Source organism: Lithobates pipiens, unplaced genomic scaffold, assembly GCF_037356315.1.
Source record: "Lithobates pipiens isolate NorthernLeopardFrog02 unplaced genomic scaffold, aLitPip1_a1.2 Scaffold_63, whole genome shotgun sequence".
In the NCBI taxonomy this organism is placed as follows: domain Eukaryota; kingdom Metazoa; phylum Chordata; class Amphibia; order Anura; family Ranidae; genus Lithobates; species Lithobates pipiens.
The window spans coordinates 1138989-1159746 of NW_027507885.1; the positions used below are offsets into that span (position 1 = coordinate 1138989).

At 50.3% G+C, this 20758-nt stretch overlaps 1 protein-coding gene across 1 annotated transcript in view; it reads right to left on the minus strand.

Moving 5' to 3' along the window:
• Nucleotides 1-20758, minus strand: part of LOC143958895 (nuclear pore complex protein Nup98-Nup96-like) — a 55995-nt gene that overhangs the window by 27538 nt on the left and 7699 nt on the right. Inside the window, 17 exon segments of the mRNA XM_077467878.1 lie at nucleotides 796-966; nucleotides 2091-2268; nucleotides 5677-5815; nucleotides 8566-8679; nucleotides 8778-9016; nucleotides 9121-9243; nucleotides 10514-10701; nucleotides 11519-11652; nucleotides 12313-12450; nucleotides 13257-13349; nucleotides 14012-14096; nucleotides 14212-14355; nucleotides 14829-14995; nucleotides 15176-15356; nucleotides 15887-15994; nucleotides 16343-16482; nucleotides 17630-17818. Coding sequence (XP_077324004.1) covers nucleotides 796-966; nucleotides 2091-2268; nucleotides 5677-5815; nucleotides 8566-8679; nucleotides 8778-9016; nucleotides 9121-9243; nucleotides 10514-10701; nucleotides 11519-11652; nucleotides 12313-12450; nucleotides 13257-13349; nucleotides 14012-14096; nucleotides 14212-14355; nucleotides 14829-14995; nucleotides 15176-15356; nucleotides 15887-15994; nucleotides 16343-16482; nucleotides 17630-17818 — 2531 coding nt within the window.

A 20758-nucleotide genomic window follows, 5' to 3' on the forward strand; every position in this document is an offset into this window, starting at 1 on the left:
CTATGTAGTGTGTTATGAATATAGAGATGGCGAAATGTCTGATGGTTGGGGGTTCTATGGCGTTTGCATGTTGGGTGGGCTTCCTATTGACTGGAAATAATGATCTATTCATAACACACAATGGACGTCTCATCTGATTGAGAGTCATTAGTCACGTGTCAACCGGCCCGACAACCTCTTCCATATACAAGTCTGACTATTGGGATTTGTGAGGTGATCGACTCTGGACAATGGATCCCATATAGATGTGCGAGATTCCACCAATAGATCTCCGGAATAAATCAAACAATCATTTCTCCTATATATTTATATCCCATCTCAGTTCATCTGGTTACAATTATCAGATATCTTCCTGTACTCCCCGCCTCTAAACACTTATCAGTTACATTGTCCCCAGTTATCTCTGCGCTATAAAATATCTCCCCCCCTTTTATGGTGGAGAGGGAGGTGTTCTGTAACACATTCCCTTTCCTAAGGTGACAACACAGCTCAGTATGGAGGTCACTCTCTAATCTGAACAATCACCAGGCTGGGATTATTACAGATCAACTCCTTCATTACCAAATCCAACCACCAGGAGCGGCACCCCCAACATCCACTCCAACCTGCCCATCACCAAGTGTTCATTCTGAGGATAGAGAAGCCCTCCCCTCCTCCGCTCCCAACATAAGATCAGTACATGGGATGGACAGACATGACACCAAGCACACCGCCTTCACATTTATTCCTCAATCTTCATCCAGACACCACAGTAAGAGGTCGGGGTTCCCAGCCACGCCCCCTCCCCCTCTCTACCTGTGGTGGAGGACTGAGCTTTCCATCCAGGGTGGCCTGCGCTGGGGGCGGCGCTTGTTGTCCAGGTGGCGGGAGAGCCGCGGATTTTATCTTCTTATTCTCTGCTGTAGAAGCCGACCCGTCTTCTTCCTCGTCCGAGTCCTGCAGGCCGTACTTCGAGAAATGCTTCACCTACCAACATACAGCACAGGTAAGTCAGAGACCATCATACCTCCCACTCAATCACCCAGCAGTGAAAAGGCCCCCAAACCCTTCCATCGCAGCCCACGCATCCCCGCCCCCCAACCCTTCTATCGCCCGGCAATCACACAGCCCAACCAACCCTTCCATAGCTCAGCCGACACATGTGTACCCCCCCCTCAAACTCTTCCATCGCTAGGCAACCTCACGTGTCCCACGCAACCCTTCCATCACCCAAGCGTCCCGTCCCCCCCAATCCTGCCATCACCCAAGCGTCCCCCCCCCCCAATCCTTCCATCACCCAAGCGTCCCGTCCCCCCCAATCCTTCCATCACCCAAGTGTCCCGTCCCCCCCAATCCTTCCATCACCCAAGTGTCCCGTCCCCCCCCAATCCTTCCATCACCCAAGTGTCCCGTCCCCCCAATCCTTCCATCACCCAAGCGTCCCGTCCCCCCAATCCTTCCATCACCCAAGCGTCCCGTCCCCCCCAATCCTTCCATCACCCAAGCGTCCCGTCCCCCCCCAATCCTTCCATCACCCAAGTGTCCCGTCCCCCCAATCCTTCCATCACCCAAGCGTCCCGTCCCCCCCAATCCTTCCATCACCCAAGCGTCCCATCCCCCCCAATCCTTCCATCACCCAAGCGTCCCGTCCCCCCCAATCCTTCCATCACCCAAGCATCCCGTCCCCCCCAATCCTTCCATCACCCAAGTGTCCGTCCCCCCCAATACTGCCATCACCCAAGCGTCCTGTCCCCCCCAATCCTTCCATCACCCAAGTGTCCCGTCCCCCCAATCCTTCCATCACCCAAGCATCCCGTCCCCCCCCAATCCTTCCATCGCCCAGCCGCCACACGGCCCCACCAATCCTTCCATCACCTGGCAACCACGCGGCCCAACCAACCCCCATCCAACAAACATCCCCCCCCCAAACACTTCCATCGCCCGGCAACCACACGCCCCCCCCCCCCCAACCCTCCCATAGTCCAACCACCATACAGCCCCCACGCTATCACACAGCAAAGGACAGCGACATTATATCCAGGATCCAGTCTCTGGACGGTACTTATAAACTATAGATGGAAGTCGTACAGACAAATGGAGGTTGTACTCACCCTGAACACCCAGGACCCGGTCTCGGGACGGTACTCCTTGAACTGGGCTCCCTGCTTGCGGGAAGCTGCCTCTAGCTTGCTTTTGTAGTTCATCTCAGCCAGTTGCTCGGGGCTCTTAATCAGCTCTCGGGTGGTCTTATTGATTGGCCAGACTTCATTCAGGGTCACTTCAGCAGCCCTGGGGGGGGAGGGGGGAGAATCAATCAATATGAATGAAACATTTTACAAGATTTCACCGTATTTCTGCCATACAGGAGTATCGGAACCCAATGTTTTCATCTATCATCCACTGAGATACAGCTTGGTAGTAAGAAACCTAGAGAGTTATACTGCCACCTGGGAGGAGGAATGGACACTGACTGAAGGACACCAGCCTTCAGGCTAGAATCCGGCACATCTACAGTACTCCGTTCTGCTTAAAATGAAAGGATGTGTGCCAAATTTGGACATTGGAAGATTGGCAGCTACTGGGATATTCAGACCGTCCGATCCCCGGACCAGAGGGCCTTGAAGGAAAGTGGCCTGATATAGAAGAGTTAGGGTTATGGCTCTCTGTTCTAGAACGTGGAGGAGCATCGATTCCTGTGGGCACCGGGCTCGCTGGACAGTGAGGGAATTGGAGATCTCCACCTCAGCCTGTCAGCCATGCATACGATCGTTACCACCTTCCAGGGAGAGGGAAAGGAACAATTTTCTGATCTCTAGGATGGAGTTGGAGATCCACCATGCTGGGGAGAGTCTCACCTTGCTGGACAGCAGTAGTAGGCGTCTCAGGGAAAGAGAATCTGCTCATCCCACATCATGAGAATGTTCAGCTGCAAAATGTCTTGGTGAAAAAAACGCAAAGGCAACCACCGCAAAGGCGGCCCATAACCACTTGGCGATGACCTACTGTAGATATACTGCGGAAGGACAACCCCATTGTGCCGGAGCACATACCTGATCTGGGTACTCAGACCAGCCCGTCTGGCATCAACCACCATGGCACGGTCAAAGTCACAAATCCCATTTCTTCCCCATTCTGATGATCAGATTGAACTTCAGCAAGGTTGGGGGGGGGGGGGGGGGGGAAGAGGATGGAGAGCAGACTTCTTTAAGTTCTTCAACCTTGGAAAGCTTGAGGAACAACTGAATTGTCTTTTGGATGTTCATAGACAAGACTAAGGCTGGAGGAACCTTCCATCAGAAGGTCATCCCAGGTACCTTGTGACATGATATCTGATGATCTTAAGACCAGGAGTGGACCTCTGAGAAGACTCTTGGTGCAGAGAAGAGCTGGAATAGCAGAAGAAATTGAAAAATGTTCATCGCCCACAGCAAACCATAGAAAATGCTGCTGTGCGGGAAAGATGGGAATGTTAAGATGGGCATCATGGATGTCCACCGACTCCAGAAATGACCCCCTGATCTGGCAGAAGTGAAGACGGAGCTTGTGACCTGCATAAAAAGTTTGCAGATATCAGTTTAAGAAATTTAGGTTCAAAATGGAGTGAATGCCTCCACTCAGTTTCGGAACGGGTGTGGAGTAAAACCCTTTCAATCTCTCCTCTGCAGGTTTACCGCTCAGTCTGCTTGAAGTTAAATGATGGCCAACAAATCTGCCTGTCTTTGAGGTGACGCTGGCAAATCTGAGGGGAAGAATCGTACTTGGTGGCCCATGGAAATGAACGATTGCACCCAAGTGTGACAGACCTAACCAAGATAGGGGCTTCTGGAGAGGACAAAGGAGCAAGTCCATCATCTACTCGCTATGGCCCAGGGAGAGAGAGCAGATCACTTTCCAATGATGGACCACCACTTAATCGGACACTGAGAACTTGGTGGATTACGTCAGATGGGGCAGTAATATTTATTCACAATATCTCCCAGGAACTATATATAGACTAAAAAGACAGAAGTCCTACTTGGGTGGCTCATGGAAATGAACGATTAAACCCAGGACATTCCTGATCCAACACTTTGAGGGTTGGAAAAAAAAAAAAAGGAGAAGTACACGACTCACGATAGTATATTTCTTGATACATTTATCAATGGGTTTACCCAATAGGTATTCACCTTACAAAAGGCAGACAAACTTCTGTCTTTGGTAAGCAGGCTCAGCAGACCGAGCCTTTAAAGTGGGTGTAAACCCTCCATATTCCCATTTCAGCGATTGACCTCAGGTGATGCACAGATGAAAAATAAATAAAAAGCCTCCTACCAAAAGCTGTACATATTTATCTGCAGTCTTCTCTACAATTTATAGAGTACAGAATTTATAAAGCTGGTCTGAACTTTCAGGGAAGAGAAAAAAAAAAAAAAAAAAAGGGGGGGGGGGGGCAGAGAGCATAAAGCGGGGTTCCACTGCCTAAATAGTTTTATTTTTTTGCTGTAATGACATAGATTAAGTTATTTAAAATTAAGTCTCACTTGTTTCAGTTCTCATGTCTTGAGGATGTCGGTTTTCTGTTTAAAAATAACTTTTAAATCTTTGTTTTCAGCCGTTCTCACCTTGCCTGTGGTCATATGAAGCCCACAGGCATCCTCTTCCGGGATACGGTGCCCAATCGACCAACATGCACTGCGTGTTGTTTCTCCAAACTCGCGCATGCGCAGTAACTTGAATACGTAGCGCCTCAACAGCTCAGGTTGCCGCACTGATTCCTGGGAACAAATGACAAGCTCCCAGGAGCCAGTGCGGCCATCAGGAAATTACGAGTTAGCCGAATTGAACCCGCCCATATTTTTACATTTGGACATTGAGTTAAAGGTCTTGAGGTAAGGTAAGAAAAACGGGTGGAGCTCCGCTTGAAGTTCTCCTCAGGTCTGCAGAGTTTAAAAAGGGTGAAATCCAGCTACTATTCTAGACTGGAACGGTCTCCTGAAGTCTACTATTCTAGACTGGAACGGTCTCCTGAAGTCTACTATTCTAGACTGGAACGGTCTCCTGAAGTCTACTATTCTAGACTGGAACGGTCTCCTGAAGTCTACTATTCTAGACTGGAACGGTCTCCTGAAGTCTACTATTCTAGACTGGAGCCAACTCCTGAAGTCTACTATTCTAGACTGGAACGGTCTCCTGAAGTCTACTATTCTAGACTGGAGCGGTCTCCTGAAGTCTACTATTCTAGACTGGAGCGGTCTCCTGAAGTCTACTATTCTAGACTGGAGCCAACTCCTGAAGTCTACTATTCTAGACTGGAGCCAACTCCTGAAGTCTACTATTCTAGACTGGAGCCAACTCCTGAAGTCTACTATTCTAGACTGGAACGGTCTCCTGAAGTCTACTATTCTAGACTGGAACGGTCTCCTGAAGTCTACTATTCTAGACTGGAACGGTCTCCTGAAGTCTACTATTCTAGACTGGAACGGTCTCCTGAAGTCTACTATTCTAGACTGGAGCGGTCTCCTGAAGTCTACTATTCTAGACTGGAACGGTCTCCTGAAGTCTACTATTCTAGACTGGAACGGTCTCCTGAAGTCTACTATTCTAGACTGGAACGGTCTCCTGAAGTCTACTATTCTAGACTGGAACCAACTCCTGGAGAAGACTTCCTCCACTTGCAGTCTATAAACACTACTGAGGAAAGATCGAGGAGCTTTATACCTGTTCAGGCCTTCTCCCACTGGCGGCTTGTTTGTGTCATCGGTGTACACGATCACCTCCTTATTCCGTATATGGACTATTTCATCCAGGTTCATATTAGTCACGTTCACCAGTCCCTCAAAGAAAATGGACCCGTAGCCTGAGAAATAAATAAAAAAGAAAGGTCAGAAAAAGTATAAGAAAGACAAAAAAGTGCTATAGAACCAATTACGGCACTCAGTGCTCTTCTTTATAATGGTCCTCTATAGATCACTATGTAACATCCTGAACTGCTGTGTCTGTTCCAACCCACTACGCTAAATTCCTGTCAATGGACCCGACTGTATGTATCCAACCCATGCACAAGATGATATTGGGCGGTTTTCTTCCCTGGTCAGTCCTTTTAGCCATAACATACTAAGCAGTGCAGGCCTGCTGCGGGTCCAAGTCCAGTACCCAAGGTACACACCAAGGGTCCACCATCATAATTTGAGTGGACCCTTCAACTTTCAGAAGTCAAACTTCCTACAGTTGTGAGATCTCAGAACCCTCAGCTCTCAGAGAGCCATCTTCGTATAAACTAAAGCATGTGGTTCTCCTCTAACTGACAAAACGAGGAGTATTGGTTCTCAGTCCCCCCCCAGATAAAGTACAAGGGGAATACTGGTCCTCCAGGGATTAGGGGGTGCTGCTGTTCCCAGGAGCACAGTAAAACAAAACAGAACAGGAGGGTGCACCGACCTAGTGCATTACCATAGACAGAGTGCCCTCTTTTTATTTCTTTTAACCAAGTTGAAGTTTATTGAGCAGATAAACAAGTATAATAGTACACATTCACAAAAACCAGTGCAACAAGCACCAACTAGTATGCGAGAAAAGCAAAACATACATCCTGTGTCTGACATGCGAAGTCTAAGTGCACAATCTGCCGTGCATTGCGTCAACATACAAGAGTGCGGTTAAATACATGTTCTCCGAGCATCCGGGAACCAGGTGTCATCTAAAGAGGGAGCCGGGCTCGTCCCTAGCATGTAAAGTTTACATTAGCTCGTGCAGCTGTGAGCTCTCCATCCACATGTCCCATATTTTACGGAACTTCTCTGGGCACCCCCCGGTTGGAATAAATGACCTTTTTATATGGTAAAACATTGTTCACAGCCCTCTTCCACTGCTGAATCGTAGGAGAGGCAGGCCTAAGCCACATCTGGGCTATCTGCATCCTAGCAGCGAAGAGGGTCTCCTGTAAAAACGTCCTAAGGTATTTGTCCTCCTCAGGAAGAGGAAGGAGGCCTAAGATACACTGTCGTGGGCACAGTGTAAGGGGGGGGGGGGCCCCCCATGTGGTCATGCAGAAACTTAACCTGTGCCCAGTATCTTTGAACGGGCGGGCAGGACCAGATGAGATGGTAGAAGGAGCTGTTAACGTCTCCACATCTGGGACATGTGGGATCAAAGTCTGATTTAAATTTGGACAGGCGACCCGGGGCAACATATGCGCGATGGAGTATATAGAGATGCGTCAGCCTGACTGACAGTTTAGGAGATACTTTCGTAGACACTGCCAGTACATCTCCCCATTGGTCGTCCTCCACACTCCCAATATCAGCCTCCCACCGCGTTTTCAGCTGGTAAGCTCTAGCTGTAGCCTGAGGGGGTGAGAAGGTGCGCGTAGAAACAAGAGATCAGTTTCCTGGAATCATCCCCGAACACCAAGTCAGTTAGGGCCATGGAGTACAGGGGTGGAGAGGAGCACCCAAACTGAGTCTGAACTGCGTGTCGGACCTGTAAGTAGCGGGATAGCGTGTGGTTAGGAAGGTCGTATTCCTCTTTAAGCACCTGAAACGTCTTTATGCCACGGACACCGTATAATTGGGACAGGTATATTTATTCCCCTACATATCCACACCTTGTAATCCGGCACACTCAGCAGCTCAGGTAGGGAAGGATTCTCCCATAGAGGTGTATGAGTGTGCAGAGTGGGGGCCTCAGTGAGCTTCTGCGCCCTACGCCAAATCCTGCTATGATGTATAAGCATGTGTTGTTTGGACTCCGAGCGTGAGAGCCCCCTATGATTGCAAAATAAAATCTGGAAGGGGTGCGCCACCACGTCCGTGGCCGCTGTGCACACTAGAGTGGAGTATCGCAGCTTATCATAAGTATTGATGTAGTAAAGGTGGGAGAGCTGGGAAGCCATATAATAGGTTGCCAAGTCAGGTAACGCCGCTCCTGCTAGGTGGACAGGGCATTTGAGAGTCTGCCAGGCCAATTTATGCCTGGAAGAGCCCCAAATAAAATGAGTTAAGGATCGATTCCATGTTACGGAATATATGGGCCGGGATATATGTTGGAGCATGCCAAAAAATGTAAAGCAGTTTGGGGAGGAGAATCATCTTTACAAGTCCCAGATGTCCCATGACTCCAAGAGGGAGTCTGGACCAGACCTGGGTCTTGTGTTTCAAAAGGGGAAAAAGCGGTTCTAAATTCAGGCGGATGTAGTCCGCAAGGGAGCGGGAGCACTGTATACCTAGATACTTAATCCGGTCTGTACGCACAAGGGGCAGGGCCGCCTGCGTCAATGTGGGGGCAGTTATATCTATGGGGAGAATTTGGGAGTTGGTCCAGTTAATCCGGAGTCCCGAGAAATTACCAAATCTTTCTATCAGTTCCAAAACCGCCGTCAATGAAGGGCCAGCATCAGAGCGCCCTCCTTTTCTGTTTTTTTTTTCTCCAGCTTTTGAATGCCCCATTATTCTGGAGGAGGGCTACAAGACTTTAGACACTACCTTGTGAAGCTGCCTGTACCACATATTGAGGATCCCGACAGCAGAGCGCAGGAGAAGTTGTTTCTTTCTTGTTCCCAGGAGCACAGTATACATTTCTGTATAGGAATTACCCATGTAGGGCACCCACCTTTTCGGCCGATGGTGAAGCCATCCACAATGCACTCTCCATTGTCGTCCACCATGTTGCCCAGCTCTTCCATGGATGGGATGGTGTAGTAACCTTCTCTGCACAGAACGATGCCTGAAAAAAAAAAAAAAAAAGAGAATGCATTAGTTATCATGGCGGAACATACAAAGGAAAAACTCTGTGGTTCTCTAGGAGTAGAGAGCGATATGAACCTGCAGGGTGTGGTGGAACGTCATTCATGATCTCCTCCTCGTTGAGGGAATTCTCATCCACGCTGACATCCAGCCCGCTGCTCCTCAGGCTGGGCCTCATGTTCAGGGCCAAGATGGTGTCATCCATGCTGTCCATATGCTTGTCCTGGCTGAGGGGGAGAGGTTTGGATAATGGAGGAGGGTAGAAAGTGGACACCTCCTCTTCATGGTTCTCTTCCGCTCTGTGATTTTCATTGGATCTTAAAAATAAAAATAAAATAATGAGGTCCACCCCTTCCATATATAGGAGGTATGTAAAAAACACAGATTGTGAGACATCACAAGATGGCGGATGAACCACTACCTGTCTCCGGTATCATTGTAGCTGGTGGGGGAGTTCACCTCATCAGCTGCCTCGGCATTGGAAGGAGACAAGAGGGAGCTGATGTTGGAGGAGCTCTTCAGGACCAGCTTCTTGATGCTCTTCCTTGGAGGAAAAACAAATAAACGTTCGGTAAATCAGCTCTGCAATGGGTCGTAATCTGCCATTAGATGCTTGGACCTGGCAACACACAGATCAGAGGGGGTCCCTTACAAGAAGGCCACCCCCACACAGATCTACTGTAACCCTAAAAAGAAGATCAGAGGGTCACCCTCATACCCTTACACAGGTTAAGGCCTGTACCCCATATTGAGATCAGAGGTGGTCCCTTACCTGAAGGTCACCCCCACACAGGTTAATGCCTGTACCCCATAATCAGATCAGAGGTGATCCCGTTACTGAAGGCCTCCTCACTCTGTATGCTTACCCAAGTCCTCTCTCCAGCGCTGTGCCAATTTACAGCAGGTCACTCCTCTCTCTGTGTTCAGAGGGGCAGCCATTGGCTCCCGCGGCTGTCATTCAAATCCTTTGAGCAGAGAGTGGGGCTGAGCCGGACTGTGTGTCTCAATAGATGCACACAGCCCAGCTCAAAATTGAGCCCACATAGCAAGTGGCTTGTTATGGGGGGGGGGGGGGGGGCCTCCAGAAGAGGAGAATGGGGGCCACTTTGTGCAATATGTTTAGAAAGTCAGTACGGTAGAACAGGCCTCAACAATTCTACTTGCCTGCTCACATTTTGAGCGTGGAATTTAGTGCAGGGCGAGCAAGGAGCGGGGGTGGACCAGGCTGACCGTTTCCTGGCTGAAGCAATCAGCTGAAGGACACAGAGCGGCATGACCGGAGGCTGCAGTGCTCCCCTCCCTTTCTCTCTCCTCTAATGTATTACACACACCAGGCATGTCCCCCTGTGTGTCATGGAGCCGGGTCTGTGTTCAGTGGCGTGGTGTAACAAGGTCCTGACCCACAAGTGTGTGTGAAAACACTTAACAGTGGCATTTCATGAGAGAATTTACAAGGGCGTGTTTAGGGGCAGCTGGCGGCAAGCAACTCTTAAGGCCTGGCTAGTGGCTCAGGACTTGAAATGTTGAGCCCGGATGTAGAACATGTTTAATAAAAAATGACCTTTACAATAGTGTTGATCTTTTTATTTCTATGAAATCTTAGGGAAGGGTTAGATCTGAGCGGGAATGGGGGGGGAATCTTCTATAAGATTTCTTCCTGTTGTGTCTCCTGGACAGAAAGCGAGGACCCATCTTCATGTGACAGGAACTCCTCTTCATAGTGTCTCCTCCTCCTCCTCTGTAATAGACCTCATAGATTTATATCGGCCCCCCCAAGCTGACCGCTGGAGTCACCACACAACACATCTACTTACTTAGGCATGAAAGTTCCACCTGTCATTGGCGGTTCGTCATCGTCCAACCCATCGAAGAGCTGAGACTTGGCGGTCCCCGCTGTGCTCAGCGCTTTGGGGCGCACCCTGGCTGCGGGGCGGGGGGTCAGCTTGTAGTGCGTGGGCGTGGTCAGTGCTTTCTGGGCGGCCGGGTTGGTGGGCTTCAGACGCTGAAAAACAAAAATACACGCAATGCGCTGGAATCAACGTCACTACAAAGAATCCTCATTACTCAGCCCAAAAGGTAGGCTCCTCCTCAATACCACCCCCCACCAGTGTTGAGAAAAGAGCCTCACTATAGCCCCAGCAATCCTGGGTCCCTTACCCCTGCCCAGTGCATGATCCAGTGTAGGATACATAAATTACAGTTAAGTCTGATCTCCTCTTATCTTGGTATAGGACACCGGAGCTGCTTCTTCCACCATGGAATGTCCCCCAGCAATAAATCAACAGTAGCTCCACCCAAGCTCTGTACTGAGGAAGTTCCATGACACCCCTTGTGACATCACCAACGGCTCCACCCAAGCTCTGTACTAAGGGGAAGTTCCACGACACCCCTTGTGACATGACCAACGGCTCCGCCCAAGCTCTGTACTAAGAGGAAGTTCCACGACACCCCTTGTGACATCACCAACGGCTCCGCCCAAGCTCTGTACTAAGAGGAAGTTCCAGGACACCCCTTGTGACATCACCAACGGCTCCACCCAAGCTCTGTACTGAGGAAGTTCCATGACACCCCTTGTGACAACACCCACAGCTCCACCCAAGCTCTGTACTAAGAGGAAGTTCCACGACACCCCTTGTGACATCACCAACGGCTCCGCCCAAGCTCTGTACTAAGGGGAAGTTCCACGACACCCCTTGTGACATGACCAACGGCTCCGCCCAAGCTCTGTACTAAGAGGAAGTTCCACGACACATCCAGGCTTGAATTGGGTGTCACAGGGATGAGGTTTTGCACTAAATGGTGGCAGTAATGGAACTCACCTCCTCTTTCTTCTTGGGGTCATCGATGAGATTTCTGAAGAGAGGGGAGTCCCCATATGGAGAGTAGGCCAGGGCATTGATCTGTTGCTGGAGAGCCAATTGCTGGGCAGCCGCTGCATTGGGGTCACTCAGAGCTAGATAAGACAACAAAAGGGAGGTCAGTGACGGGACACAGACATGAGCCAATAAAGGGAGGTCAGTGACGGGACACAGACATGAGCCAATAAAGGGAGGTCAGTGACGGGACACAGACATGAGCCAATAAAGGGAGGTCAGGGACGGGACACAGACATGAGCCAATAAAGGGAGGTCAGGGACGGGACACAGACATGAGCCAATAAAGGGAGGTCAGGGACGGGACACAGACATGAGCCAATAAAGGGAGGTCAGGGACGGGACACAGACATGAGCCAATAAAGGGAGGTCAGGGACGGGACACAGACATGAGCCAATAAAGGGAGGTCAGGGACGGGACACAGACATGAGCCAATAAAGGGAGGTCAGGGACGGGACACAGACATGAGCCAATAAAGGGAGGTCAGGGACGGGACACAGACATGAGCCAATAAAGGGTTGTCAGTGACGGGACACAGACATGAGCCAATAAAGGGTTGTCAGTGACGGGACACAGACATGAGCCAATAAAGGGGGTCAGTGACGGGACAGACATGAGCCAATAAAGGGGGTCAGTGACGGGACACAGGCAGTACAGTGTGGATAGGGGTGCCCTGGTTTACGTTAGGGCCCAACATTGATATTTTCACCAGTGAACCTCCATTAAGTAAGATACTCACCAACAGGGGCCTGAGCACCACCAAACCCCAAGCCGCCGCCAGCGGCATTAAACGCGGTTGTGCCAAATGCTCCGGTACCGAGCGCACCGATCTTCTGCTGGTTGTTTCCAAACAGCGTGCTCTGTCCCGTATTCAGACCTGGGAGAGATAATGGAGGATGATGAACCAACATCTGAACATCACATCACTTGTAAAGACTTAGAGAATGAAGTTCATTTTGTGCAGTCAGTAAAAACATACTTGTTCATATGCCTGAAAAGTCTGAATCTAGGAGAATACACGCCATAGGTCCCCAATCTCAGAGTGTACACTCCAATAGGTCCCCAGAGTCCCCAATCCCACAGCGCACACGCCAAAGATGCCCCCCCCCCAATCCTAGAGCGCACACTTCATAGGTAGCTCTTGCTATTCTTGTAGCAGGGTGACTATGCTGTTACAGGGTACATCTATGGAGCCCCCCCAGCCAAAAGCTACATCTCCAAACATATTACAGGTGTGTCACCAGAATCAGATCCCCAATATCAGGCCGCCCCCCGACCGCCATCACCTCTCAGCCCCCCCCCCCCCATCAGACTCTTCCTAGCGATTGGGTCAATGTTTCTGTGACACGAGACATGGTCCCAATATTTGTATGGGAGTTTGCCCGGGCCGAGAACTGACTGGACGATGCAACGCCATCATACTGTTACATCATCAGCGCCCGCCCAATGGTGGGAAGAGGGAAGATGCTGGGCAGAGTGGTGACAGGAAGATGTGTCTGCGCTGCAGATGAGCCGTCTACCCCACCCAACTCCCCCCACCCCAAGCTGGAAGTTTGGTTCCACTGTAATTGTATGTATGTATGTATGTATGTATGTATGTATGTATGTATGTATGTATGTATGTATGTATGTATGTATGTATGTATGTATGTATGTGGAGGACATTGTATTGCAGACACTCACCAGGCCCAAATCCTGTCCCCAGTGTCGGCCCCAGCGTACCCGCTGCGTTCTTATTGCCAAAAATACTGGTGCCTGCAGTGTTGGTTCCGAACCCTGTAAAGCAAATCAAGAGACACTAAAGAAAGCTTCCCCAGGACAAAACCACCATTGCAGGGCTATAAAGGGGTTCCTCGGGGCACACAAGGCTATGCAGAGGGCTTCCTCGGGGCACACAAGGCTATGCAGAGGGCTTCCTCGGGGCACACAAGGCTATGCAGAGGGCTTCCTCGGGGCACACAAGGCTATGCAGAGGGCTTCCTCGGGGCACACAAGGCTATGCAGAGGGCTTCCTCGGGGCACACAAGGCTATGCAGAGGGCTTCCTCGGGGCACACAAAACAATGCAGGACTAAAAGTCACATGCCTCATTACAAATAAACAGATGCAGTACACATTCTATCATACCTGCAGCTGGGTGGAGTAACTTCAAGAACATGTATGGCAGGTATTGACAACCAGAATGCCAGGCACTGACAACCGAAAACCAGGGGGGTGTACAGGTTTTCTGCTGCCCAGCGCTCCGGGTTACTCCTGGCCCTGCTCCTATAGTCCTATGAATAGCATTACACAGGAGCTCCTGGCAGTGGGACCCTGGCACTGGATGGATATACTGCCATTGTCAGGCCAAACACATGGGGCCACATGAAGCCCCCCCCCCCCCCCCCCCCACACTCAAAGTAATCAGATATAAAAAGTAAATATTTTTCCTGTTATTACCAAAAAGGCCGCCAGTGGAAGTGCCGAACGTCGGTGCGCTGGTGGTGGTCGCCCCGAAGGCAGCAGGTTTGCTGTTGAATAAGGTCTGAAAAGGAAAGATGGTGGGTGTGTCAGACAATAAAAGGCGGAGTCTCTTGTGGAGGGAGGAGAACACTACATGCCAGCAAGCAATCTACCAACTATAACACCACCATACATACCGAGCCGGTAACGCCTCCAAAGGGAGTGGGATTCGTCTGTCCGAACAGACCGGTTCCAGTGCCAAAGCCAGAGGCGGCATTGGTGTTTGTGGTGGTGCCAAACAGTCCTGTGGGCTGTGTGGCCTGCGTGCTGCCAAAGAGACCCTGGGGGGAGGGGGGAAATATAAAAAATTAAGAATTGTACTTACAGTAAGATGACACAGGAACAACAGTCAGTGATACACCGCCACCTACAGGAGGCTGGGACATTGACCAATAGCTGTAAGCCAACCCCCATTTAACCCCCTCCTCTACCCAGCATGCATGTGGGGGGAATATAGGCAAATTCCTGGGACACTAGGGAAGGGCAGGAGGGGGAGCACGCCAGGGGGAGCTGGGCAGAGAAGAGAATACGCCAGGGGGAGCTGGGCAGAGGAGAAGAGAATACGCCAGGGGGAGCTGGGCAGAGGAGAAGAGAATACGCCAGGGGGAGCTGGGCAGAGGAGAAGAGAATACACCAGGGCTGCCTTATATCCATGTTCGCCTTGTCCCAACCTCCTGTAGGCAGCAATAAAACCCAACTGTTCCCGAATTCCTGTGTGGATGGAGAAATGGACCCGGCCTGCAGAAGAACTCACCATGGTGCTGGTCTGGGGCTGCCCCAGAGTGTTGGCGTTCCCGAATGAGAAGGCCGTGTTGGGTGTTGTAGTCGCCGTTCCAAATGGCTTGTTAAACAGGCTGGTGGCCGGCTGGGCAGCCGTCTGGCCAAACAGACCTCCTGTATTGGTTCCAAAAGTGTTGGTGCCTGAAAGATGATAACTTATTGGTACCAGACAATCCCAAACCCCACCGCAACATCCCCCCCACACCTAATACTACATGCAATGCTCCCAGTGTCCCATCAGGAAGGGGATGACAGCACCACCCTGATCCATAGCAGGGGGGGGGGGGGGGGAAGAGTACAATAGAGATCCATAGAACCTACCCTGTCCAAAGGCATTTTTACTTCCAAAGGAGAACGTGCTGCTGGAAGGGGTGGAGCCAAACAGTCCTGTGGCTGCACTGGAAGTGGCAGTAGAGGCTCCAAACAAGCCCGTTGCTGTGGCTGCGCCCACTGGATTCTGGGGCCCCTTCCTATTGGCCAGGTAATCTTCCAGACGCAGTTCCTAAAAAACAAAATATAGTTAAGCCTGTGTAGGTTTAAGCGGACAACAAAATGGTTACATGAGAATATTTACTACTACCACCACCCTCAAATTCCACCAAATTAGGGCAACCCCACCCTTCCCACGTGGTGACCCCAGAGACTTCGAGGACCCCTCCCCGTGGTGACCCCCAGAGACTGCGAGGACCCCACCCCTCCAGGTGGTGACCCCCAGAGACTGCGAGGACCCCACCCCTCCAGGTGGTGACCCCCAGAGACTGCGAGGACCCCACCCCTCCAGGTGGTGACCCCCAGAGACTGCAAGGACCCCATCCCTCCAGGTGGTGACCCCCAGAGACTGCTAGGACCCCATCCCTCCAGGTGGTGACCCCCAGAGACTGCGAGGACCCCACCCCTCCAGGTGGTGACCCCCAGAGACTGCGAGGACCCCACCGCTCCAGGTGGTGACCCCCAGAGACTGCGAGGACCCCACCCCTCCAGGTGGTGACCCCCAGAGACTGTGGATCCCACCTCCAGACACTATGAACCCACCTCCAGAGACTTGCTTTCATACTCCTTCATTGCCGTTATACATTGATGCTTTGTGTTGATGTTGGTGGTGACACCACCCTTGGCCATGGTGTCAGTCCCAGATGGAGGCTGCAAGCAGAAGAACAAAAAAGAAATCCTAAGGCCCAGTCTATGACGGTCACGGGACACACATGGATGGAAAGGATTTACTACAAAGGATTCATCATTAGAAGTCTGAGGACACAGATCTAACCCAACCCCTCCATATCCAAGACAACAGACAACTGCAGCCAGACACTGAAGACATTTTACACCCAACAGCCAGAAGAACATGGATTCCCCCTCCAATGATGGAGTTCAGGGAATTTCCCTCAGGTTGGAGACTTCTGATCACTTCCTGTTGATTCTCTAGGACAGGAAGGGAAGGGGAAATCTCCAGTATTTACAATCCTGAGGGGGGAGGGGGATGGTACTCACATTGAATTTTATGGTGGTTCCAGTGGGAGCTGCAGAGAAGGTGGAACCACCAAACAGGTTACTGGTGGTCCCACCGAAGGGGTTGGAGGTGGTGTTGGTGTTTCCGAAGAGACCTCCACTGCTTGTACTCGTCCCGAATGCTGCGGTGAGAAGGAAAACACACATAAACGTATAGTCACTGCAAATACCGACCACCCAGCATTAACACATTACATGTACTGCCCAAGTGTATAAACCCTGGCTCAGTTCAACCTGCAAACCCTCCCCCCTCCAAAAACGGAGAGGACCCATTCCAGAGCCCCCCACCCCTGTCCAAAATGGAGAGGATTAATTCGAGTTCTAATGTAACTTATACACAGGACTAAAAAAAGCTTTATATTAAGTGTATAGAGATGATCTCTCAGGGGGAGGCAGAAGCTATTGGGCTTGTGTATCCTTTAAGGATTCCAACACAAAAAGTAATAAAATAGAACGTCTGGTAGGAGCAGCCAATCTGATCCCAGCTCTCATTTGTCCAATTCCAGCCTGAAGTCTAACTAAAAGCACATCTGACAATTTAATCTGAACAGATTCAAAGACTGACTAAAGAACAAAGTCCACCAACAGGGACAGCTTACCAGATGCTGAGGCCACCAATGTCTATATGAGGATCAGACCACCTAGACATGACCCAATGAGTAAAGACCATGGTGGGACCACCTAGACATGACCCAATGAGTAAAGACTATGGTGGGACCACCCAGACATGACCCAATGAGTAAAGACTATGATGCGATCACCTAGACATGACCCAATGAGTAAAGACTATAGTGGGACCACCTAGACATGACCCAAGGAGTAAAGACTATAGTGGGACCACCTAGACATGACCCAAGGAGTAAAGACTATGGTGGGACCACCCAGACATGACCCAATGAGTAAAGACTATGGTGGGACCACCCAGACATGACCCAATGAGTAAAGACTATGGTGGGACCACCCAGACATGACCCAATGAGTAAAGACTATGATGCGATCACCTAGACATGACCCAATGAGTAAAGACTATGGTGCGACCACCTAGACATGATCCAATGAGTAAAGACTACTCCTTGGGTCATGTCTAGGTGGTCGCACCATAGTCTTTATGGTGGGACCACCTAGACATGACCCAAGGAGAAAAGACTATGGTGGGATCACCTGGGGGGGGGGGGGGGGGGGGGGTGTTCTATCATCCCCTATAGATGAAGAAGTCACTACTATGCATTTATAGTGCCCATGTATCTGAGCACGGGATCAGTCACTCACTGCCAAAAGTCGATGGCTTTGTCTGTCCAAAGGCATTGCTGCTCTGCTGGGATGCGAAGAGACCCCCTCCTCCAGTATTCGTAGACCCAAACAAGGAGTTTGCTGTACCGGTCGAAGCTCCGAAACCGAAGGCGGAGGTGGTGGAGGAGGTTGCTGGTTGTTGGAATGTTGTGGTCCCAAACAGTCCACCTGGAAAAAAACAAAAGCACCATTAACAGTCAGACAAACCGGGACCATGGACCCCCCCAGAAACAGAAAGAAGTGGGCGATGCGACATGTATGGCAACTGTGGGTGGTGCAGTGCAGTCATGACCACCTCCAACCATTAAATATCAAAGCCATGTACTGATCTGTAGACATCTATGAAGAAATGGTCAGACTAAAATGTGAAGTGTGGAAGATCACAAGGTCTGCTCTGCTCCTCCCCAATGCAGATTCTGGAGAGTCTCCTCACGTGGATACAAACTCAGGTGTTCGCCACGTTATAGGAACCATCCCAAAATGTTATCTGTGACCTCCAAGCAGGACCTTGGGGTACCGGATCTGAACCTGGAAAATGACTGTACTGCCTGGTAATGTGTGCGCGCCTATCAGAGCCCCACGCCAGCAGAGCCCCACACCCTCAGATCCCGGCCACACCAGCAGAGCCTACACCCTCAGAGATCCAGGCCACACCAGCAAAGCCCATGCCACGCCAGCAGAGCCCACACCCTCAGATCCCGGCCACACCAGCAAAGCCCACGTCAGCAGAGCCCACGCCCTCAAAACCTACACCACACCCACAGAGCCATAATTATGCAATGTGTGGTGTTAGGGACTACACAGGATTCTGTTCTTAACCGCTTGCCATCCGCACCATATTAGATTTACTGCGACAGGGCGGCCGTTCTGTGCAGAATCACAAGTCCTGAGCTACTAGCCACACCTTAAGAGTTACTCGCCACCCGTTACCCCACCCAACCCCGCCCCTAAATTACACCCTCATAAAATTACACTGTTAAAAAAGGTTATATGCAGGATTAAGTTAGAAAAAAAAAAAAAAAAAACCACAAAACTTTATCAATATTAAAGCATATTTCATTGATCTGATAAAAGGATAAAATATGATTGGCTACTTACTGTAAGAGCTGTATACATTATAAAAAAGTGTTCTTGCCATATTAAATATCACATAACAATGAAAACCAATGAATGACGCCGTCACCGACTGACGTACAGCAGAGCGGGAACCTTTCCTATTACCAAAGCTAGGCGGTCCGAGCAACCAGTCAGCAACTTAACAGGAAAAGTACACTCTGCCAGCTTCCACCCAACCCCTTCCCCACCTTATCTAGTTGTTAGCCGACTCCCACTGATATAGGATTTTTGTACTATAAAATACTTTTCTCTGAAGTTCATTGACGGACACAGCTCCAGTAATCTTGGCCATAGGGTTATTACGCCACCTTCAGGAGAGGACTAGGCAGAACATGTGAAAAAACAGAACTGTACAGCTCTGCCCAGGGGGCGGTCCCTCTGGTAACATCCCCTCAGCCTGCTTCCTGCAGCCTCAGTACGTCAACAAGCAGTATAATGTAAATAGGAGGGGAGGGAGCTGTGTCCATCAATGAACTTCAGAGAAAAGGATTTTACGGCGAGTACAAAAATCCTATTTTCTCTTTCGTTCATTGACGGACACAGCTCCAGTAATCTAGACTGTAGGGACGTCCCCAAACCGTCATAAACGAGAGGTGGGAACCACAACATAACTTCACGCACAACCAGAGGTGCTCCCTAACAGGAGGGGGGGGGGGGGTCACCCTCTGACCCGACCGCATCAGAACTTGCGGCCAACATATGAATCAGAAGAATGCATCCACAACCAAAATGTAACTTTCTATAAACAAGAGAAAATAATAATAATATTATTATTATTTATTATTATTATTATTAATGCAACTTTTACATGGCCGCCTGCAAAACTTGGCGGCCAAAGCAGTCACCAGAAGATGCGCTCACATCCACTTTGTGAAGGTGAACGGAAGACCAAGTCACCACCTTACACACCTGGGGGACGGACCCTTGATGTTGGAAAGCCCAAGAGATTCCAATTGCCCTGGTGAAGTGGGCCGTGACAGGAAAGGGGGGCATCTGCCCCTTCAAGGCATAAGCCTGGACCACGATCTGTCCGATCCTCCTGGAAATTGTGGCCAACAAGACCGCCATCCCTTTTATTTGGACCAGCTACTGAAACAAACAGGGAGTCTGACTTCCACAAAAGGAGCTGTGGCAGATAGATACACCCTCAGAGCCCGGACCATATCCAGAGGGCTGGAGGGCCGCGTCCTTAGGATGTGTCGGTTTAGGACACAGAGATGGTAACACAAAGTCTTCATTGAGGTGAAATGCCGAAACCACCTTTGGAAGAGAAGAAGGTTGTGGACGTAACACCACCTTATCGATAACCAGATAGAGCGACTTGCAGGACAAGGCCGCCACTTCCAAAACCCTCCTGGCCGATGTAATGGCCACCAGGAAGACCACTTTGACAAAAAGTCAACAAGGGAATTTCCCTGATGTTCTCAAACGGCAGTTTCTGAAGCTCTGATAGCACCAGGTTCAGATCCCACGGAGGTAGGGGTGGTCGGAACGGAGAGACTACGAACCCCCTGTAAAAAGGTGCTTGCCAATGAGTGAGATGCACAGGGGTCACTGGAAAAAGACAGTCAAGGCCGATATCTGTCCCTTGATGGTGCTTAAGGCCAGCATCTGGTCCACTCCTCGCTGTAGGAACAGCCGGATCCTGGAAACGGAATAGGTGAGCGGACGTCACCCCATCTCCTCACACATGGAGATACAAGCCTTCCACGTACGATGGTAGATCTTCCGAGAAGAAGATATCCGTGCCCTCAACATAATGGAAACCACAGAGTCAGACAGACCCCGGTTCCTTAGCACCTGACTCACAATAGCCATGCCGTTAAAACCAGCGATGGTGAAAGCAGGATGGAGCATCAGACCTTGTGTGACAGAAGATCATCTCACATCAGTAACCTCCAGGGAGCGTCCACCACCAGGCATACTAGATCGGCGTACCAGGGACACTGAGGCCAATCTGGGGCAATCAGTATCACTGGAATCCCCTCGGCC